Source organism: Pecten maximus, chromosome 7, assembly GCF_902652985.1.
Source record: "Pecten maximus chromosome 7, xPecMax1.1, whole genome shotgun sequence".
Classification (NCBI taxonomy): Eukaryota; Metazoa; Mollusca; class Bivalvia; order Pectinida; family Pectinidae; genus Pecten; species Pecten maximus.
In genome coordinates, this window is record NC_047021.1 from 19,388,477 (window position 1) to 19,413,536 (window position 25,060).

The following is a 25,060-nucleotide window of genomic DNA, read 5'->3' on the forward strand; positions in this document are numbered from 1 at the left end:
GGTTAGTCTACTGTTGGTGTTATACATGATGATGGATTATATAAAACAGGTGATGAACGACATCCTCAAATATAATCTTCTATAAGGTGTAATAAGACCAGCGTGTCTCAGACCAATCGGATAAATAACCTTCACCTGAAATGTCTGCAGCACACGATTAAATGCTGTTTTTAGATTTTTCCTCTATGAGGTATGACATCTTTTCGACGCTGATTCTATTGATATGGCAGGCATTGGACTGTTCGTTATATAACTGGCGTTTGAATGTTCGTTATATGGCAGGCATTGGACTGTTCGTTATATAACTGGCGGTTTGATTGTTCGTTATATAACTGGCGGTTTGACTGTTCGTTATATAACTGGCGGTTCGACTGTTCGTTATATGGCAGGCATTGGACTGTTCGTTATATAACTGGCGGTTTGATTGTTCGTTATATGGCAGGCATTGGCCTGTTCGTTATATAACTGGCGGTTCGACTGTTCGTTATATAACTGGCGGTTCGACTGTTCGTTATATAACTGGCGGTTCGACTGTTCGCTATATGGCTGGCGTTTGACTGTTCGTTATATAACTTGCGGTTGACTGTTCGTTATATAACTGGCGGTTTGACTGTTCGTTATATAACTGGCGGTTTGACTGTTCGTTATATAACTTGCGGTTTGACTGTTCGTTATATAACTGGCGGTTCGACTGTTCGTTATATGGCAGGCATTGGACTGTTCGTTATATAACTGGCGGTTTGACTGTTCGTTATATAACTGGCGGTTTGACTGTTCGTTATATAACTGACGGTTTGACTGTTCGTTATATGGCAGGCATTGGACTGTTCGTTATATAACTGACGGTTTGACTGTTCGTTATATGGCAGGCATTGGACTGTTCGTTATATAACTGGCGGTTTGACTGTTCGTTATATAACTGACGGTTTGACTGTTCGTTATATAACTTGCGGTTTGACTGTTCGTTATATAACTGGCGGTTCGACTGTTCGTTATATGGCAGGCATTGGACTGTTCGTTATATAACTGGCGGTTTGATTGTTCGTTATATGGCAGGCATTGGACTGTTCGTTATATAACTGGCGGTTCGACTGTTCGTTATATAACTGGCGGTTCGACTGTTCGTTATATAACTGGCGGTTCGACTGTTCGCTATATGGCTGGCGTTTGACTGCTCGTTATATACTGGCGATTCGACTGTTCGTTATATAACTTGCGGTTTGACTGTTCGTTATATAACTGGCGGTTTGACTGTTCGTTATATAACTGGCGGTTTGACTGTTCGTTATATAACTGGCGGTTTGGCTGTTCGCTATATGGCTGGCGTTTGACTGTTCGTTATATAACTGACGGTTTGATTGTTCGTTATATAACTTGCGGTTTGACTGTTCGTTATATAACTGACGGTTTGACTGTTCGTTATATAACTTGCGGTTTGATTGTTCGTTATATAACTGGCGGTTTGACTGTTCGTTATATAACTGGCGGTTCGACTGTTCGTTATATAACTTGCGGTTTGATTGTTCGTTATATAACTGGCGGTTTGACTGTTCGTTATATAACTTGCGGTTCGACTGTTCGTTATATAACTGGCGGTTCGACTGTTCGTTATATAACTGGCGGTTTGACTGTTCGCTATATGGCTGGCGTTTGACTGCTCGTTATATACTGGCGATTCGACTGTTCGTTATATAACTTGCGGTTTGACTGTTCGTTATATAACTGGCGGTTTGACTGTTCGTTATATAACTGGCGGTTTGACTGTTCGTTATATAACTGGCGGTTTGGCTGTTCGCTATATGGCTGGCGTTTGACTGTTCGTTATATAACTGGCGATTCGACTGTTCGTTATATAACTGGCGGTTTGACTGTTCGTTATATAACTGGCGGTTTGACTGTTCGTTATATAACTGACGGTTTGACTGTTCGTTATATAACTTGCGGTTTGACTGTTCGTTATATAACTGGCGGTTCGACTGTTCGTTATATGGCAGGCATTGGACTGTTCGTTATATAACTGGCGGTTTGATTGTTCGTTATATGGCAGGCATTGGACTGTTCGTTATATAACTGGCGGTTCGACTGTTCGTTATATAACTGGCGGTTCGACTGTTCGTTATATAACTGGCGGTTCGACTGTTCGCTATATGGCTGGCGTTTGACTGCTCGTTATATACTGGCGATTCGACTGTTCGTTATATAACTTGCGGTTTGACTGTTCGTTATATAACTGGCGGTTTGACTGTTCGTTATATAACTGGCGGTTTGACTGTTCGTTATATAACTGGCGGTTTGGCTGTTCGCTATATGGCTGGCGTTTGACTGTTCGTTATATAACTGACGGTTTGATTGTTCGTTATATAACTTGCGGTTTGACTGTTCGTTATATAACTGACGGTTTGACTGTTCGTTATATAACTTGCGGTTTGATTGTTCGTTATATAACTGGCGGTTTGACTGTTCGTTATATAACTGGCGGTTCGACTGTTCGTTATATAACTTGCGGTTTGATTGTTCGTTATATAACTGGCGGTTTGACTGTTCGTTATATAACTTGCGGTTCGACTGTTCGTTATATAACTGGCGGTTCGACTGTTCGTTATATAACTGGCGGTTGACTGTTCGCTATATAGCTGGCGTTTGACTTGCTCGATTATAACTGGCGTTGACTGTTCGTTATATAACTGGCGGTTTGACTGTTCGTATATAACTGGCGGTTTGACTGTTCGTTATATAACTGGCGGTTTGACTGTTCGTTATCTGCTTGAGTCGTTTTATGGCTTGCTGTTCGCTATATGGCTGGCGTTTGACTGTTCGTTATATAACTGGCGTTGCGCTATAGCGTATGTCGTTATAACTGGCGTTGACTGTTCGTTATAACTGGCGTTTGACTGTTCGTTATATAACTGGCGGTTTGACTGTTCGTTATATAACTGGCGGTTTGACTGTTCGTTATATAACTGGCGGTTTGACTGTTTGTTCTATAACTGGCGGTTTGACTGTTCGTTATATAACTGGCGGTTTGACTGTTCGTTATATAACTGGCGGTTTGACTGTTCGTTATATAACTGGCGTTTGACTGTTCGTTATATAACTGGCGATTTGACTGTTCGTTATATAACTGGCGATTTGACTGTTCGTTATATAACTGGCGGTTTGACTGTTCGCTATATGGCTGGCGTTTGACTGCTCGTTATATACTGGCGATTTGACTGTTCGTTATATAACTTGCGGTTTGACTGTTCGTTTATATACTGGCGGTTTGACTGTTCGTTATATAACTGGCGGTTTGACTGTTCGTTATATAACTGGCGGTTTGGCTGTTCGCTATATGGCTGGCGTTTGACTGTTCGTTATATAACTGGCGATTCGACTGTTCGTTATATAACTGGCGGTTTGACTGTTCGTTATATAACTGGCGGTGTGACTGTTCGTTAAATAACTGGCGGTTTGACTGTTCGTTATATAATTGGCGGTTTGGCTGTTCGCTATATGGCTGGCGTTTGACTGTTCGTTCTTTAACTGGCGGTTTGGCTGTTCGCTATATGGCTGGCGTTTGACTGTTCGTTATATAACTGGCGATTCGACTGTTCGTTATATAACTGGCGGTTTGACTGTTCGTTATATAACTTGCGGTTTGATTGTTCGTTATATAACTGGCGGTTTGACTGTTCGTTATATAACTTGCGGTTCGACTGTTCGTTATATAACTGGCGGTTCGACTGTTCGTTATATAACTGGCGGTTTGACTGTTCGCTATATGGCTGGCGTTTGACTGCTCGTTATATACTGGCGATTCGACTGTTCGTTATATAACTTGCGGTTTGACTGTTCGTTATATAACTGGCGGTTTGACTGTTCGTTATATAACTGGCGGTTTGACTGTTCGTTATATAACTGGCGGTTTGGCTGTTCGCTATATGGCTGGCGTTTGACTGTTCGTTATATAACTGGCGATTCGACTGTTCGTTATATAACTGGCGGTTTGACTGTTCGTTATATAACTGGCGGTGTGACTGTTCGTTAAATAACTGGCGGTTTGACTGTTCGTTATATAATTGGCGGTTTGGCTCTTCGTTATATAACTGGCGGTTCGACTGTTCGTTATATAACTGGCGGTTTGACTGTTCGCTATATGGCAGGCATTGGACTGTTCGTTATATAACTGGCGGTTTGACTGTTCGTTATATAATTGGCGGTTTGACTGTTCGCTATATGGCTGGCGTTTGACTGTTCGTTATATAGCTGGCGTTTGGCTATTCGTTATAAAGCTGGCGTTTGACTGTTCGTTATATAGCTGGCGTTTGACTTTTCGATATATAACTGGCGATTCGACTGTTCGTTATATAACTGGCGGTTTGACTGTTCGTTATATAACTGGCGGTGTGACTGTTCGTTAAATAACTGGCGGTTTGACTGTTCGTTATATAATTGGCGGTTTGGCTGTTCGCTATATGGCTGGCGTTTGACTGTTCGTTCTTTAACTGGCGGTTTGGCTGTTCGCTATATGGCTGGCGTTTGACTGTTCGTTATATAACTGGCGATTCGACTGTTCGTTATATAACTGGCGGTTTGACTGTTCGTTATATAACTGGCGGTTTGACTGTTCGTTATATAACTGGCGGTTTGACTGTTCGCTATATGGCTGGCGTTTGACTGTTCGTTATATAATTGGCGGTTTGACTGTTCGTTATATAACTGGCGGTTTGACTGTTTGTTCTATAACTGGCGGTTTGACTGATCGTTATATAACTGTCGTTTGACTGTTCGTTATATAACTGGCGGTTTGACTGTTCGGTATATAACTGGCGTTTGACTGTTCGTTATATAACTGACGGTTTGACTGTTCGCTATATGGCTGGCGTTTGACTGTTCGTTATATAATTGGCGGTTTGACTGTTCGCTATATGGCTGGCGTTTGACTGTTTGTTATATAGCTGGCGTTTGGCTATTCGTTATAAAGCTGGCGTTTGACTGTTCGTTATATAGCTGGCGTTTGACTTTTCGATATATAACTGGTGGTATGACTATTCGTTATATAACTGGCGATTTGATTGTTCGTAATATAACTGACGATTTGACTGTTCGTTATATAACTGGCGGTTTGACTGTTCGCTATATGGCTGGCGTTTGACTGTTCGTTATATAATTGGCGGTTTGACTGTTCGCTATATGGCTGGCGTTTGACTGTTTGTTATATAGATGGCGTTTGGCTATTCGTTATAAAGCTGGCGTTTGACTGTTCGTTATATAGCTGGCGTTTGACTTTTCGATATATAACTGGTGGTATGACTATTCGTTATATAACTGGCGATTTGATTGTTCGTAATATAACTGGCGATTTGACTGTTCGTTATATAACTGGCGGTTTGACTGTTCGCTATATGGCTGGCGTTTGACTGTTCGTTATATAATTGGCGGTTTGACTGTTCGCTATATGGCTGGCGTTTGACTGTTTGTTATATAGCTGGCGGTTTGGCTATTCGTTATATGGCTGGCGTTTGACTGTTCGTTATATAATTGGCGGTTTGACTGTTCGCTATATGGCTGGCGTTTGACTGTTCGTTATATAGCTGGCGTTTGACTTTTCGATATATAACTGGCGGTTTGACTGTTCGCTATATGGCTGGCGTTTGACTGTTCGTTATATAATTGGCGGTTTGACTGTTCGCTATATGGCTGGCGTTTGACTGTTCGCTATAAAAGTGGCGGTTTGACTGTTCGTTATATCACTAGCGTTTGACTATTCTTTATATAGCTTTTGTTATATAGCTGGCGGTATGACTATTCGTTATATAGCTGACGGTATGACTATTCGTTATATACAAAAATGTAGCTGACGGTATGACTATTCGTTATATAACTGGCGGTATGACTATTCGCTATATAGCTGACGGTTTGAATATTTGTTATATAGCTGACGATATGACTATTCGCTATGTAGCTGAAGATATAAATATTCGCTATATGACTGGCTGTTTGACTTTTCGTTATATAGCTGGCGGTTTGACTATTCGTTATATAACTGGCGGTATGACTATTCGCTATACAGCTGACGGTATGATTATTCGTTATAATGCTGGCGGTATAGCTATTCGTTATATAGCTGGCGGTTTGACTATTCGTTATATAGCTGGCGTTTTACTTTTCGTTATACATGTATAGCTGGCGGTTTGACTGTTCGCTATATGGCTGGCGATTTAACTATTTGTTATATAACTGGCGGTTTGACTGTTCGCTATATGGCTGGCGTTTGACTGTTCGTTATATGGCTGGCGATTTGACTGTTCGCTATTTAGCTTGCGTTTGACTGTTCGTTATACAAATGTATTGATGATGTTTCACTGTTCGCTATATGGCTTGCAATTTGACTGTTAGTTATATAACTGGCGGTTCAACTGTTCACAATATTGCTGGCGGTTTGAGTATTCGTTATATTACTGACAGTTTGACTGTTGGTTATATAACTGGTTGTTTGATTATTCGCTATATTGCTGGCGTTTGACTGTTCGCTATATAATTGGCAGTTTGACTTTTCGTTATATCACTAGCGTTTGACTATTCGTTATTTAGCTTTCGCTATATAGCTGGCGTTATGACTTTTCCTTACATAGCTGACGGTTTGACTATTGGTTATATAGCTGGCGTTTGACTTTTCGTTATATAGCTGGCGGTATGCCTACAGAAATGTATTCGTTATACAGCTCGCGGTATGACTATTCGTTATATAGCTGACGGTATGACTAATCGTTATATAGCTGGCGGTTTGGCTATTCGTTATATAGCTGGCGTTTGACTTTTCGTTATATAGCTGGCGGTTTGACTATTCGTTATACATGTATAGCTGGCGGTTTGACTTTTCGTTATATAGCTGAAGGTATGATTATTCGTTATATAGCTGGCGGTTTGACTTTTCGTTATAAAGCTGGCGGTTTGACTATTCGTTATATAGCTGGCGGTTTGACTTTTCGTTATATAGCTGGCGATTTGAATTTTCGTTATATAGCTGACGGTATGATTATCCGTTATATAGTAGGCGGTAGGACTTTTCATGATATAACTGGCGGTATGACTATTCGTTATATAGCTGACGTTATGACTTTTAGTTATATAGCTGACGGTATGCCTATTCGTTATATAGCTGGCGGTTTGACTATTCGTTATATAGCTAGCGGTATGACTATTCTTTATATAGCTGGCGGTTTTACTATTCGTTATATACTGTAGCTGGCGATATGACCATTCGTTATACAGCTGTCGATTTGCTTATTCGTTATTCAGCTCGCGGTTTTTCTCTGGGTACTCCGGTTTTCCTTCTTCTCCAAAACCTTGCACATCCTTAAATGACCATGGCTGTTAATAGTACGTTAAACAAAATAAACCAACCAATGACAAAAAATATTATTATTATTTTGCCTACTCTATATATAAGCATCTGATTTGACATGAATAGAACATGAATCGTAGTGTTACCCTCTAACGTTGGAGATTCCTGATTAAATATTCCTCACTCGGTGTCTTGAAAAAAAACCAATTATGGTTATGGGAATTCAGGATGATTACAGTAGCGTCGCGGAAATCATTTTTGACAAAAACAGCGATGTTTTATCTTCAGTGCTGTGTTACTGTTCTGATTTAATGTTATAAAATATTATGAAAATCGGCTTCCCGAATATAATTTTCAAGCAATGGTACATATGTGTAAATTTGCGCTCCAGTAGTACAGTAATATATTGCCTCCACAGAAAGGCCTTTCTGTGTAGACTCGGTTTAATGTGATGCACATGCTATATTAAAAGTAATTTTTTACTTTGCTTTACTTTATGATTTATATAATGAGGATTCTTTAAGTCATTAAGATTTTTAATTTGTAAGATTAATGCATACCGATTCATATTGTATTTTTTTTCAATAAAAAGCCACAATACTGATTTATGTTCCGAATTATGTGAAATCGCTTTAAGGAATATAATTCACCACCATATTTAATGAAGAACGCGCTCGTTTATTACAGAATAACAAACCAGTATTCACAACATATTTGATTTATTTTGCAATTAACTTTGACAGATAATTTTAGCTAAGCTTCTTTTTAGATATTCGTAACTACTTCATTGCTGCATATTAGATTTAAACTAGTGATGAAATATATTACATGATTTCCTTTTGTCTGGTCATCGTCATGTTTCACGTGAGAAGTGGTTAATTATCCCCTTGTGAGGCAAGAAGATACATATACAAACCAAACGACATCCTCAGCTCTACCGACTTTATTGATGATCATATTATCGTATAACTTCATACACACGCAACAATCATCTCATGTACGCGTTTCAACCGCCCAGGTCAAAAATGAGGTCGCTATTATTATAAATATAGCATCGATCTACAATAATGATTTTTTAGTTAGTCTCCCCTTGCGAGTTCTTTCAAACGGAGATAAAATACACTTTTGATTTGCCGCTTGCTAGTGTAAGAACAATAAAATACGTTTTCAGCAGATGAAGGTTAAATTTCAGAGTTGATAACTCGGCGCGGGGAGGGCAAATCAGAACTCGAAAACTGCGTATTGTCCTAAAACTTCATACACTTACAACGACCAACTGTTATTCAAGATAACACAGCTCCGTATTTTCGATGCACAAGTACCCCTGTCATTGATTACCGTTATTCAAAACACATTGCTTCCAAAATTTTAATTACAAGAAAACGCTACAACAGGTGAATTTGAATGACCTTCGAGCAGTTCCTCCTGTAGCATGTTCTCATTCTACTTCTCAATACATCCACGGTCCAGTTGGATAAGTCGTAATTGGCTATCATCGCATTTTCCCCTACGATAAGCTACGCGAACTGTTCATAAAGGGTCCGAATAAGCGAGAGACTCCTTCTAGTAAATGGAACATGAATCTCAAGACACTCATGGATTCCGTTGAAGAATTTGCCAAATATGAGTTTGGTGACCAAATCTCCAATCAGACTATTAGGATACTCAGGGCAGCAAACTGTATCCCCCTGTTTGATGACTTTCTTATCAGAACAAGTAACAGAAACCTAGCTAAGTTCTTCAATTTCACCTATAGATATACTGACTATTTTTTATCTTTAAAAACAGAAAATTGTTTCCCATATCGATATACCCTGTAGAATTTGAAATCAATGACACTACAGACTCTTCAACATACGCTGCTTACCTCGATCATTACTTACAACGTAACCGACAGGGACAGCGTACACGTAAGCTGTATGATAAGCATGATGATATCTATTCCCAAACTGTCAATTTTCCATTTCTTGATAGCAACATCCTTCTTACCCCTGCTTATGTTTACAGTTGATTCGATATTTAAGAACCGATTATTACGATTTCCTTGACAGAATACCAACACAAGGAGAGATGCAGGTTGATACAAACCTTGACAGATTACCAACACAAGGAGAGATGCAGGTTGATACAAACCTTGACAGATTGCCAACACAAGGAGAGATGCAGGTTGATACAAACCTTGACAGAATACCAACACAAGGAGAGATGCAGGTTGATACAAACCTTGACAGATTACCAACACAAGGAGACATGCAGGTTGATACAAACCTTGACAGATTACCAACACAAGGAGAGATGCAGGTTGATAAAACCTTGACAGATTACCAACACAAGGAGAGATGCAGGTTGATACAAACCTTGACAGATTACCAACACAAGGAGAGATGCAGGTTGATACAAACCTTGACAGATTACCAACACAAGGAGAGATGCAGGTTGATACAAACCTTGACAGATTACCAACACAAGGAGAGATGCAGGTTGATACAAACCTTGACAGATTACCAACACAAGGAGACATGCAGGTTGATACAAACCTTGACAGATTACTAACACAAGGAGAGATGCAGGTTGATACAAACCTTGACAAAGTTTAGACTCGACCTCACGATCTCATTTGGAAATATATCATTTCCTCGTGTGATAAAAAGACGGATTGAGGCTTGTTGATATGCCAATGGGTTCCGTTGTCACCATCCTAACTCTCTTTCGATGAGGCAGAAGACGCTTACTCTTTCGCAATATCTGGTCTTATTCTCCTGGTGCTTTTTCAGGAGTCTCTATACAAAGTATTGTTTAAATTTCTCCAATGTGTAATTGACGTTGAGTTTGAATTGTGAGTTTGTTGATACATCGGTATTTTTTTTTTTAAATTTTTCCAAACACCTGTGGTCATAAATGAGGTCGCTCTAGCTATTTATATTTCCGACATCGTGGCTCTATTTACTTAATTAATTGTCTGATTGTCAGAAAACTCCATACAAACACTCATATCCATCATCGTTTGGACAAATTTGGGTTTCAACTTTTTCAGGTCAAAATTGAGGTCATTGCCATTATAAACAGATTTTCTCTACCGACGACTTTAATTATCTGATTGTCTTGAATTAATTTGCATTTACAATGTAAATATCCTGTGATCCAAACTGAGGTCGCTCTTACCATTAACAATGTTTGGTCGTCCTCGTTCTACGAACTTTTTCATTTCTGAAAGGGGCATTATGCTTCTTACCATCTTTTTTGCATATTGTTTAATGTGGAATATCGAGGTGATTTGTATCGACTTGTTAATATCTGTTTAGCACTGTCTCTGCTTATATCACATTTCTGATAGACTGGTAACCTTTAAAATCCGAAGGGCATCCGAAAAGCTGGAATATCTATACAGCGACTGCGATAAGCTATCACAGACAAGGCTACCGTACATGAAATAAATTGACCATGTTATCTCTTTAGAAATCTGGCAAAATCTGACAGACCCGGAGCTAATGACCTAACGCCACCCTGTAACATTGAAAGAAAGTCAGTCTTACAGGAATGGATCCCAATCAGGGTTAGTGAAGTTTACATTTTTCATGTAAAAAAAGATGTGTACAGAAGTAACAGTAAAAACACTTTCATTGATATGATGCAATGCATCTGGAACGCTATCATTCACAATCAGTCAGCCGAGAGGGTCACTTTTCCAAATGTTTATTTTTGTCAAAAATATCAAAACATGTTGATAAACCACCTGTGGTATCTTCAATCAGATAACTACGTCTTCCAGTTTAGTGGGAATAACAGCACACTATGGGGAAACCGAAAGTAATGAAAACCGGAACTAGATTGGAAGGCTGTGGTCTCGTAAACTTAGATGTTTAGTGCGTTCCTTGTGAATCTTATGTGATTTTTTTCCTTCTCTCGATACACTTCAAGTTATAGCTGATGATAATGAAATTCCGTGAGTGTGAAATATAGGTTCGATGGAGTATATTAGGCAATCCTACTATTTAGAAAACACATGTGAAATAATATAAACGCATGGGAAATTTAAGTGTTTAGTCAGGTGGCATCGCGAGTGAGTTATATTTCAAATCTATATTATCCCAGGAAAGACCAATTTGCTAAAATCAGATGAAGTCTAAAAAGAATACATAATATTATCGTCTGTTTCATAATTCATCATATACACATTTGTCTTCAAATGCTTTCTGAAATTTGATCATCCAAAAATCTTTTACAGGAAATAAAACATAGGTGGGTTAGCAAAGGTCTTTTATTTAAACGTTCTCCTCGATTTATGTTAACGAATCCAATTTATCAAGTCGAATGTTTATGCTTATTGACTCTTTTTTTTTCAAAGACTTGTTTCTAAATTTACAAATTCCATAATATAAATATTACAAACTGACAAAGTAGCAACACCAAGTGTATCGATGAAGACCATGTAAAAGCTTGGCGATTGATACCATGATCCGACTGGGATTTGAATTATCTGTTTCCGTGCGATACATAAGCTCATACATGTTTATATTCATGATTGTTCCATTGCTGCATGTAACAACCCCGGTTCTCAATTTGACAACGTGACATTACCTCGCTGAGATCTAACTTGACACGATAGATATCAATGAAGAAGATAACGCTTTCCCCTCCTGGACATATGTTAGTTTCTCACTTTCCCCACTATTAATGTGTTAATCTAAATCAGTATTCCGTCCTCCTTTAATCTAAAATTTGAATGAAGGTATAATTTACAATCGGTTTTGGAGGTGGAGGAAAGCCGGAGTACCCGGAGAAAAACCACCGGCCTACGGTCAGTACCTGGCAACTGCCCCACGTAGGATTCGAACTCGCAACCCAGAGGTGGAGGGCTAGTCCCTGAATTATCGATCGGCAGTGATAACTGTCAGTATATGTCTTGTGTTATGTGTTATGTGTAATCACGATTACATATCAACACCTTGTAGCGACGTTTCGATTTTAATCAGAAACAAACTAAACAGAGAGCTGATTTTTTCTATGACCGCTATAATTAAGCTGGTAGAACATCGAACTAAATACATCTTAGACGTAGACCGCGTAAGTTCACTATGGCACCATCGAACAAAACTCACCTTAATAGAGACAGCGATAATTCAGTCGGAAGAAAAACCATACTGAAGGCATCTTAGGTGGAGATCGCACTAGTTCAGTAGCTAGAACATCGAACTCCCGATATCTCAGATGGAGACCGCGCTAGTTCAGTAGATAGAACATCGAACTCCCGATATCTCAGATGGAGACCGCGCTAGTTCAGTGGATAGAACATCGAACTCCCGATATCTCAGATGGGGATCGCGCTAGTTCAGTAGATAGAACATCGAACTCCCGATATCTCAGATGGAGACCGCGCTAGTTCAGTGGATAGAACATCGAACTCCCGATATCTCAGATGGGGATCGCGCTAGTTCAGTAGATAGAACATCGAACTCCCGATATCTCAGATGGAGACCGCGCTAGTTCAGTGGATAGAACATCGAACCCCCGATATCTCAGAGGGAGATCGCGCTAGTTCAGTAGATAGAACATCGAACTCCCGATATCTCAGATGGAGATCGCACTAGTTCAGTAGCTAGAACATCGAACTCCCGATATCTCAGATGGAGACCGCGCTAGTTCAGTGGATAGAACATCGAACTCCCGATATCTCAGATGGGGATCGCGCTAGTTCAGTAGATAGAACATCGAACTCCCGATATCTCAGATGGAGACCGCGCTAGTTCAGTGGATAGAACATCGAACTCCCGATATCTCAGATGGGGATCGCGCTAGTTCAGTAGATAGAACATCGAACTCCCGATATCTCAGATGGAGACCGCGCTAGTTCAGTGGATAGAACATCGAACCCCCGATATCTCAGAGGGAGATCGCGCTAGTTCAGTAGATAGAACATCGAACTCCCGATATCTCAGATGGAGATCGCACTAGTTCAGTAGCTAGAACATCGAACTCCCGATATCTCAGATGGAGACCGCGCTAGTTCAGTGGATAGAACATCGAACTCCCGATATCTCAGATGGGGATCGCGCTAGTTCAGTAGATAGAACATCGAACTCCCGATATCTCAGATGGAGACCGCGCTAGTTCAGTGGATAGAACATCGAACCCCCGATATCTCAGAGGGAGATCGCGCTAGTTCAGTAGATAGAACATCGAACTCCCGATATCTCAGATGGAGACCGCGCAAGTTCAGTAGATAGAATATCGAACTCCCGATATCTCAGATGGAGACCGCGCTAGTTCAGTGGATAGAACATCGAACACCCGATATCTCAGATGGAGACCGCGCTAGTTCAGTGGATAGAATATCGAACTCCCGATATCTCAGATGGAGACCGCGCTAGTTCAGTGGATAGAACATCGAACACCCGATATCTCAGATGGAGACCGCGCTAGTTCAGTAGATAGAACATCGAACTCCCGATATCTCAGATGGAGACCGCGCTAGTTCAGTAGATAGAACATCGAACTCCCGATATCTCAGATGGAGATCGCGCTAGTTCAGTAGATAGAACATCGAACTCCCGATATCTCAGATGGAGACCGCGCTAGTTCAGTAGATAGAACATCGAACTCCCGATATCTCAGATGGAGATCGCGCTAGTTCAGTAGATAGAACATCGAACTCCCGATATCTCAGATGGAGACCGCGCAAGTTCAGTAGATAGAATATCGAACTCCCGATATCTCAGATGGAGATCGCGCCAGTTCAATAGATAGAACATCGAACTCCCGATATCTCAGATGGAGCTCGCGCTTGCTCAGTGGATAGAACATCGAACTCCCGATATCTCAGATAGAGCTTGCGTTTGCTCAGTAGATAGAACATCGAACTCCCGATATCTCAGATGGAGATCGCGCTAGTTCAGTAGATAGAACATCGAACTCCCGATATCTCAGATAGAGATCGCGCCAGTTCAGTAGATAGAACATCGAACTCCCGATATCTCAGATAGAGATCGCGCTAGTTCAGTAGATAGAACGTCGAACTCCCGATATCTCAGATGGAGACCGCGCTAGTTCAGTCGATAGAATATCGAACTCCCGATATCTCAGATGGAGATCGCGCTAGTTCAGTAGATAGAACATCGAACTCCCGATATCTCAGATGGAGACCGCGCTAGTTCAGTAGATGGAACATCGAACTCCCGATATCTCAGATGGAGATCGCGCTAGTTCAGTAGATAGAACATCGAACTCCCGATATCTCAGATGGAGACCGCGCTAGTTCAGTAGATAGAACATCGAACTCCCGATATCTCAGATGGAGATCGCGCTAGTTCAGTAGATAGAACATCGAACTCCCGATATCTCAGATGGAGACCGCGCAAGTTCAGTAGATAGAATATCGAACTCCCGATATCTCAGATGGAGATCGCGCCAGTTCAATAGATAGAACATCGAACTCCCGATATCTCAGATGGAGCTCGCGCTTGCTCAGTGGATAGAACATCGAACTCCCGATATCTCAGATGGAGCTTGCGTTTGCTCAGTAGATAGAACATCGAACTCCCGATATCTCAGATGGAGATCGCGCTAGTTCAGTAGATAGAACATCGAACTCCCGATATCTCAGATAGAGATCGCGCCAGTTCAGTAGATAGAACATCGAACTCCCGATATCTCAGATAGAGATCGCGCTAGTTCAGTAGATAGAACGTCGAACTCCCGATATCTCAGATGGAGACCGCGCTAGTTCAGTCGATAGAATATCGAACTCCCGATATCTCAGATGGAGATCGCGCTAGTTCAGTAGATAGAACATCGAACTCCCGATATCTCAGATGGAGACCGCGCTAGTTCAGTAGATAGAACATCGAACTCCCGATATCTCAGATGGAGATCGCGCTAGTTCAGTAGATAGAACATCGAACTCCCGATATCTCAGATGGAGATCGCGCTAGTTCAGTAGATAGAACATCGAACTCCCGATATCTCAGATGGAGATCGCGCTAGTTCAGTAGATAGAACATCGAACTCCCGATATCTCAGATGGAGACCGCGCAAGTTCAGTAGATAGAATATCGAACTCCCGATATCTCAGATGGAGATCGCGCCAGTTCAATAGATAGAACATCGAACTCCCGATATCTCAGATGGAGCTCGCGCTTGCTCAGTGGATAGAACATCGAACTCCCGATATCTCAGATGGAGCTTGCGTTTGCTCAGTAGATAGAACATCGAACTCCCGATATCTCAGATAGAGATCTCGCCAGTTCAGTAGATAGAACATCGAACTCCCGATATCTCAGATGGAGGCCGCGCTAGTTCAGTAGATAGAATATCGAACTCCCGATATCTCAGATGGAGATCGCGATAGTTCAGTAGATAGAACGTCGAACTCCCGATATCTCAGATGGAGACCGCGCTAGTTCAGTCGATAGAATATCGAACTCCCGATATCTCAGATGGAGATCGCGCTAGTTCAGTAGATAGAACATCGAACTCCCGATATCTCAGATGGAGATCGCGCTAGTTCAGTAGATAGAACATCGAACTCCCGATATCTCAGATGGAGATCGCGCTTGTTCAGTAGATAGAACATCGAACTCCCGATATCTCAGATGGAGACCGCGCTAGTTCAGTCGATAGAACATCTGACTCTTGGTATCTCAGATGGAGATCGCGCTAGTTCAGTAGATAGAACATCTAACTCCCGATATCTCAGATGGAGATCGCGCTTGTTCAGTAGATAGAACATCGAACTCCCGATATCTCAGATGGAGACCGCGCTAGTTCAGTCGATAGAACATCTGACTCTTGGTATCTCAGATGGAGATCGCGCTAGTTCAGTAGATAGAACATCTAACTCTTGATATCTCAGATGGAGATCGCGCTAGTTCAGTAGATAGAACATCGAACTCCCGATATCTCAGATGGAGATCGAGCTTGTTCAGTAGATAGAACATCTAACTCTTGATATCTCAGATGTAGATCGCACTAGTTCAGTAGATAGAACATCGAACTCCCAATATCTCAGATGGAGATCGCGATAGTTCAGTAGATAGAACATCGAACTCCCGATATCTCAGATGGAGATCGGGCTTGTTCAGTAGATAGAACATCTAACTCTTGATATCTCAGATGGAGATCGCGCTAGTTCAGTAGATAGAACATCAAACTCCCGATATCTCAGATGGAGATCGCGATAGTTCAGTAGATAGAACATCGAACTCCCGATATCTCAGATGGAGATCGCACTAGTTCAGTAGATAGAACATCGAACTCCCGATATCTCAGATGGAGATCGCGATAGTTCAGTAGATAGAACATCGAACTCCCGGTATCTCAGATGGAGATCGCACTAGTTCAGTAGATAGAACATCGAACTCCCGATATCTCAGATGGAGATCGCGCCAGTTCAATAGATAGAACATCGAACTCCCGATATACATGTATCAAATGGAGATCGCACTAGTTCAATAGATAGAACATCAAACTCCCGATATCTCAGATGGAGATCGCACTAGTTCAGTAGATAGAACATCGAACTTCCGATATCTCAGATGTAGGTCGCGCTAGTTCAGTAGATAGAACATCAAACTCATGACATTGTAGATTGAGACCGCGCTTTTTCAGTCGATAGAACATCAAACTCCCGATATCTCAGATGGAGACCGCGCTAGTTCAGTCGATAGAACATCGAACTCCCGATATCTCTGATGGAGATCGCGCCAGTTCAATAGATAGAACATCGAACTCCCGATATACATGTATCAAATGGAGATCGCAGTAGTTCAATAGATAGAACATCAAACTCCCGATATCTCAGATGGAGACCGCGCTAGTTCAGTCGATAGAACATCGAACTCCCGATATCTCAGATGGAGATCGCGATAGTTCAGTAGATAGAACGTCGAACTCCCGATATCTCAGATGGAGACCGCGCTAGTTCAGTAGATAGAACATCGAACTCCCGATATCTCAGATGGAGATCGCGCTAGTTCAGTAGATAGAACATCGAACTCCCGATATCTCAGATGGATATCGTGCTAGTTCAGTAGATAGAACATCGAACTCCCGATATCTCAGATGGAGATCGAGCTTGTTCAGTAGATAGAACATCTAACTCTTGATATCTCAGATGTAGATCGCACTAGTTCAGTAGATAGAACATCGAACTCCCAATATCTCAGATGGAGATCACGATAGTTCAGTAGATAGAACATCGAACTCCCGATATCTCAGATGGAGATCGGGCTTGTTCAGTAGATAGAACATCTAACTCTTGATATCTCAGATGGAGATCGCGCTAGTTCAGTAGATAGAACATCAAACTCCCGATATCTCAGTTGGAGCTCGCGCTTGCTCAGTAGATAGAACATCAAACTCCCGATATCTCAGATGGATATCGTGCTTGTTCAGTAGATAGAACGTCGACCTCCCGATATCTCAGATGGAGATCGGGCTTATTCAGTAGATAGAACATCGAACTCCCGATATCTCAGATGGAGATCGCGCTAGTTCAGTAGATAGAACATCGAACTCCCGATATCTCAGATGGAGACAGCGCTTGCTCAGTAAATAGAACATCGAACTCCCGGTATCTCAGATGGAGATCGCACTAGTTCAGTAGATAGAACATCGAACTCCCGATATCTCAGATGGAGATCGCGCCAGTTCAATAGATAGAACATCGAACTCCCGATATCTCAGATGGAGACAGCGCTTGCTCAGTAAATAGAACATCGAACTCCCGGTATCTCAGATGGAGATCGCACTAGTTCAGTAGATAGAACATCGAACTCCCGATATCTCAGATGGAGATCGCACTAGTTCAGTAGATAGAACATCGAACTCCCGATATCTCAGATGGAGATCGCACTAGTTCAGTAGATAGAACATCGAACTTCTGATATCTCAGATGTAGGTCGCGCTAGTTCAGTAGATAGAACATCAAACTCATGACATTGTAGATTGAGACCGCGCTTCTTCAGTCGATAGATCATCAAACTCCCGATATCTCAGATGGAGACCGCGCTAGTTCAGTCGATAGAACATCGAACTCCCGATATACATGTATCAAATGGAGATCGCACTAGTTCAATAGATAGAACATCAAACTCCCGATATCTCAGATGGAGGTCGCACTAGTTCAGTAGATAGAACATCGAACTTCCGATATCTCAGATGTAGGTCGCACTACTTCAGTAGATAGAACATCGAACTCATGACATTGTAGTTTGAGACCGCGCTAGTTCAGTCGATAGAACATCAAACTCCCGATATCTCAGATGGAGACCGCGCTAGTTCAGTCGATAGAACATCGAACTCCCGATATCTCAGATGGAGATCGCGTTTGTTCAGTAGATATAACATCGAACTCCCGATATCTCAGATGGAGATCGCGCTAGTTCAGTAGCTAGAACATCGAACTCCCGATATCTCAGATGGAGATCGCGTTAGTTCAGTAGCTAGAACATCGAACTCCCGATATCTCAGATGGAGACCGCGCTAGTTCAGTAGCTAGAACATCGAACTCCCGATATCTCAGATGGAGACCGCGCTAGTTCAGTCGATAGAACATCGAACTCCCGATATCTCAGATGGAGATCGCCCTAGTTCAGTAGATAGAACATCGAACTCCCGATATCTCAGATGGAGATCGCGTTTGTTCAGTAGATAGAACATCGAACTCCCGATATCTCAGATGGAGATCGGGCTTGTTCAGTAGATAGAACATCGAACTCCGGATATCTCAGATGGAGATCGCGCTAGATCAGTAGATAGAACATCGAACTCCCGATATCTCAGATTGAGATCGCACTAGTTCAGTAGATAGAACATCGAACTCCCGATATCTCAGATGGAGACCGCGCTAGTTCAGTCGATAGAACATCGAACTCCCGATATCTCAGATGGAAATAGCGCTAGTTCAGTAGATAGAACATCTACATCATGACATCGTAGATGGAGAACGCGCTAGTTCAGTCGATAGAACAAGGCACCTTAGGTTAAGAACGGGATAGTTCAGTCGATAGAACATCGAACTCCCGATATCTCAGATGGAGATCGCGCTAGTTCAGTAGATAGAACATCTACATCATGACATATGTCGGTGAACACCGCCATAGCTCAGGGTACGTCCTTCGCTATTATCAATGTGACCTGAGGAAAACACTCTACGCATATCATTCAGGATAGCACGGGATTGTCTTTTTGATGTTGTTCTGAGAGGTTACCACCAGTTTTTAAAAGGAGTCCCCAAATAATCATGCGTTTGGTGTGAAATTATAAAGAAAATGTAGAGATTAATTGCTACAAATGTCCACTGGATGGGTTACGTTTGGCTGTTTAATGTAAAAGATAAATATATCTGGTATTAATACAATTGTATGTTTTATGTTATGGATTTAAGTCACAGAAAAGTCACCGTATTTTATAAATTAAAACAAAGAGATTTATTAGACAATTAAAACATTTGCAAATTTATTTTTTTTACAATTTCCATAAGTATTTACAATTTGATTCATATATTCGATTCCAAATGAAAAACATTAATTTAGTCAGAGTGGCAATAATATATTAGTATGGTTCAAAATATACAATAATTATCTCACATTCAACCATCACATAGGCAGCATCTTTATATCAATGGCGGACAGCGTACGTCTACTTCAGTGAATACATTGGATTACACAATCAATATCCATGTGTCGTTGTTGTTGTTTAAATGAGAACGAAGACTCATTTGATAGTATTGAATGATATTAATCAATAGTATCATTACCATTCTATTATTTTTCTTCCTCTTTCACTCAACATATTTATAATCACACATCTGAATTTTTTCGCAAAACTATTGCAACGTGTAATTCATAGCGAGTCAATATATTCACGCATTCAATGAATGAAATAATCAAAATCCCTCTATGCAATAAATTATCATTATTTTAGCTGTGCAGAAATGACAATTCATTTCAATTTGCTAATATTACAAAAATGTTTTCAAGAGACACCACGATATTAAACATGTAAACATTAGCGCCCTTACCAAAAAACGCTCATTCATTTAATTAACAATGACGTCATAACTTTAAATCTATTAACAAAACAAACAGCGACATTCAACAATATCAAACATTCATCTCTAAAACAAAATTCAATATGTATCTCTATATACATTTGTATCGCATAATGCTTGATTTCACAACCATTAATGTTTTCTGCACACCAGGAATTGAAACAAACATGACAACAACGATGATATAACCAAAATAAATAGTAATGAAATGTACCTTTGCTTGATTTTAATCAATGGTTATTGTGTATATCGGTCATAGGAACAATGAGATATCTGAATTTGTGTTTTACAATATAGATTACTTTTATATTCAATGAGCAGTGGTCGCATTTTTGGCTAAAATATATCACACTTAACTGAAGATAAAATTAAATCTTATTCACTGTGAACTTTATTGACATTCATATGAATTACCACATATCATGTTTAAATTAGGCAAAGGGAAATTAGAGAACGTACAATTATTCAATCATTAATAAATTTCCTTCACTAAGCTCTCCAGGAAAATTTTTGGCATTACATATTATTATACAATTGACCCGATACATCCGAAGCCTTCATGATAAACAATGGAAGCCAACAATGACTCCTTGACGTTGCAAATATTCACTGACGCATAATCATATCGTAATTACAAATCAATCGGTATGGACGAAATATATCAGTTACTTGTAATTGCTTATGAATATTAAAATATTTCATGAGTTTAAATATGTAAATGTTTCTCATATAAATAGCACAATATTTCTTCTGTCAGCACAACTACATTGGTATGACTCCCTTGTAAGCCTTTTAGATGAACGTCTAACAGTTTTGTTAATCTCTGCATATACACACTCTTAATACACACTGTATGAGATTAGGCCATTCTCAGTCTATTTCACCAGATAATATACGGGCTTTTGGTAAGTCTGTATCTGTCTGCATCGTTCCAGGTGAAGACTTTTAGATAAATTGTACTTTAACGAAGCAATACTATATGTACAGCGGATCTCACATTCAACATGATGTAATCACTAGAATGTTACTTCCTATAATGTGTTTGGACGGATACGCTGTAGTCATAAACATATATGTTCAATGCAAATCGTGACACCCATCCGTACGTTTCAAATTTAATGCCATAACGAGGTTAATGACGTCATAAGTTCCACGGAAATTGTCGTATCACAGCAAACAACAAATAAATAACGAATGAGTGAATATATATCAACTATCAAGTATGAGTTTGTATGAACTTATAAATTTGGTACGACGTACATATCTGCTATAACGACTATGTCCCAGAATCCATGATATTACAAAGTGTTACACCGATCATAGATGAACGTCTAACAGTTTTGTTAATCTCGGCCTACACACACCCTTAATGCACACTGTTACACCGATCAAGAGCTAAGTCAGTTTCATCAAAAACGTAACTGTTATAAAAGTCAGAACTTGCTCCATGTAATGTTCCCATTGCAATACAGTGTTAATTCACAAGGCCGTTTACATACGTACGTATTTCTACAAGGCGCAAAGAAGCAGAAGCGAGTCAATATCCACTTAAAACACTGCACTGTTACATGTATCAATGAAAGAATATAATACTCCGAGAGTTTGTTTTTCATATCACAATATCCGATTATCCGACCCCTCAGGTATTACCGTACAGGTACTATCACCGTACAAACTGCTTTTTCCGGTTTCTGTTTCCTTCTTTCCTCGCCCTCTCGCGACGTTCCCGCTTCTTTTTTCGTCTATAAAAAGCACGAACTTGTTCTAATAAAGGTTGTTTCCGTCCTGAAAAATAACAAGTGATTCTAGTGACTTTCTGTTACCAGTTAGATCATCAAGTGTTTCATGAAGCATATTTCAAGCAGTCAGTAACGAAAAAAAACCCACCACGTTTTAATGATAAAACTTAAATATTCCTTTCATGACCGTGTTCTGTAAGTACAGTATGTGTAACGTTTGTATGTGGTAAACGGTTATTTGATTCATTATAACAATGACATGTTTACATGCAACCAACTTTATCTTAAAACTGATTTCGTTAATACAATATTACGAAATAAGATATATATATATATATATAAATGAAGTAATAAAGAATATATTTTCAAATCATCTTACTATTTTTCTTTGATTTCCCCTTTCTTCTCTTAATTTTTCTATGCCGTCGTCGCTTCTTAGGATTTTTCTTTTTCCTCCTTCCCTTTTTTCTATTTTTCCTTCTCCTTTTGTGTTTGTTGCTTCTCTTATCCCGTTTTTCACCTGTAAACAAACAGAAAAGTTAAAATATATTATCGCACATGTATCTTCACATTCACAAAACAGGTACCTTGATTAGATATATTCTTTCATATCAGTTTTTGCTTTGATGTTGTTATAAACAGAAACAAATCTTTACAATATCCACTAAACCAAGGCATGCTTATTTAAGTTGGACATTTTTGTATATTTATGAAAGAATATGTACATGTGATGTATTTATCAGTGGATATAAAGATACATTTTGTTTGTGTTAAGAAAGCATGGGATACAATTGTTAATTGCATGGTTAAAAAGTTCAAGGGATGTATGCTTGTACACCCAAAGTGCAAAAGTACGTTCGTTAACCATCACGGAGTGACACACTTAGGTACTGTATACATTTGTTTACGTTGGTAAAGGACACTTAAAATATGATTAATATGCTAGTGGAACCGCCAAAAGAACCACGTGAGTCCGTACGTTCTGTTGACATAAGGTTATTTTAAATTAGTAAGCATTGAAAGGATCTTATAAAGTACTACACGTGTAAATTGTATGGAAATTGTAGCCACTAGTATATCTTGTATTATTACATATTTTCCAGTGAAATATTGACAATCATTCAATAAATAAAAGTGATACCTTTTCTGATTTGACCAATCAGAACACTGCTTACAAACGACAACGGGGAAAATTAATACTTGCAAATAGCTCTCCGTCATGTGATATGACATCATAATGTAAGATACTGTATAATACATAAAGTCACGATTTGGCGTACATTTGTGAGCCGTTGACAGGGGGCGCAATGAACTCAGGGAATGTAATAAACAGAATATCTAACAGTATCTTCAGTACTACCAAATATATGTCTCTCGTGTGGCTAATATTTTGAATTTTTTTCACTCGTGAAATGTATTTAGTATTACTGAAGACACTGTTAGATATCCTCTATGTCTCATTGTAAGCAATATTGGCGTCTGTCCTTATCTGCAGCAATTTCATTTGCAGAAGTAAAATTAATCGTTCATCATATAATGCACATTTTTCTGTCTCGATACGGTGAAATGAAAGTGCTTCTTTAAGAGCTGTACTATTGTATTAAGAAACGTGTCTGCTACCTTACAAAATATTAATTGAAATCCTATTTCAATATAATGCTGACGAATGTGACAACATTCAATCTAACACAGAAAGTAAAAGCCTTTCATGTGAAAGCAAAACTATAAAAAAATATTTTTCCCACGATCAAAGACACTTGAATGGTATCGGTATTAATAAACTCTAGCCAAATCACCCTCTCCTTAATACTTTAACAGTCGTTAATTTTAAACTGGATGACAAGAAATGTGACATGCCGTACATATGAGTAATTAATGACATTCGTTTTTACAACATATTGATACTCATTTCCACAAAGTTCAAAGTCAAATTCTTACGTTGCTAAACCTAACACAAACATAAAGAAACGTTTATTTCAAAGATTATTCATTACTGCTAGTGATAGTGTTTTCAAATATTTTCAAAATGAAAATAAATGTTAGGTAAGAATTAAAGTTATGATTGTCTCCCTAATATCCTCCGCAATAAGATGGCGCCAAACCAATACGGCCATAACTGACTTTTCAAAAACATGCTGATATTATTACCATCATATCAACTTTCATATCTTACGACGAAAAATAAATTAGTTATTAAATGTAGCGATAAATGTTAATTTTTCTTTGACCATTATCATACACTATAAATACAATATTACCAGTGCATACACGTTTATTTATTATTTTGTGGTGTAGTTTGGCTATGAAAATATTCGTGTATTGGCACATATATTTACATATTATCAGACAGATTATGAAAGACTATCCTAATATATATATAGCCGTCTTTTCGTAATTGTGATAATAATGGTATACGTAGTCAAATAGATAAGACGATGTAATGAAGACAGTGCTGTTTATACACAACACCTATTCATAGTTGTTAGTGGCACTATAGCATTCGTGTAATAGTGAAAGGTCGCCCCGTAGCTACCGATACCACATCGTGAAGTATGTGTGTATGTCTGAAACCGTCAGTTTAGTGATGAGCACGTTTACTCTGGGTCATGGCCCAACGCTGAAATAATATACAATGGCCGTGGATCAGTGAAAACAAGCGAACGGTGCTTGTTGCACATCAAAGCGAAAGACAAAATGCATCTTCTTTTACACACATAACGCTAACATCTTGTTCTTTCGTAATAAATAATCCCGTGAGAGGTAAAGAGCAACAGCGGTGGTCTGCAGTGAGGCCCTGCCTGTACATCAGCACACATGTGTTAGTGGAGAAAGGCGTCAACGAAAAGATGAAGAAATGTGCATAATTTGATAGGACATATCTATTTCTGTCATGGAGCTGTCATGCATAAAAGTTAATCTCCAATCATACATTGGAATGTAGAGATA

At 39.6% G+C, this 25,060-nt stretch overlaps 1 protein-coding gene across 2 annotated transcripts in view; it reads right to left on the minus strand.

The window, feature by feature from the left end:
* Nucleotides 1–19,758: 19,758 nt before the first annotated feature.
* Nucleotides 19,759–25,060, minus strand: part of LOC117331823 (wnt inhibitory factor 1-like) — a 68,076-nt gene continuing 62,774 nt past the window's right edge. For both annotated transcript variants that reach the window (XM_033890744.1, XM_033890745.1), the window contains 2 exons: nucleotides 22,494–22,634; nucleotides 19,759–22,160 (listed from right to left, as the gene is read on the minus strand). In XM_033890744.1, coding sequence (XP_033746635.1) covers nucleotides 22,039–22,160; nucleotides 22,494–22,634 — 263 coding nt within the window. In that variant the 3' untranslated portion in view covers nucleotides 19,759–22,038. The remainder of the gene's footprint in view (nucleotides 22,161–22,493; nucleotides 22,635–25,060) is intronic.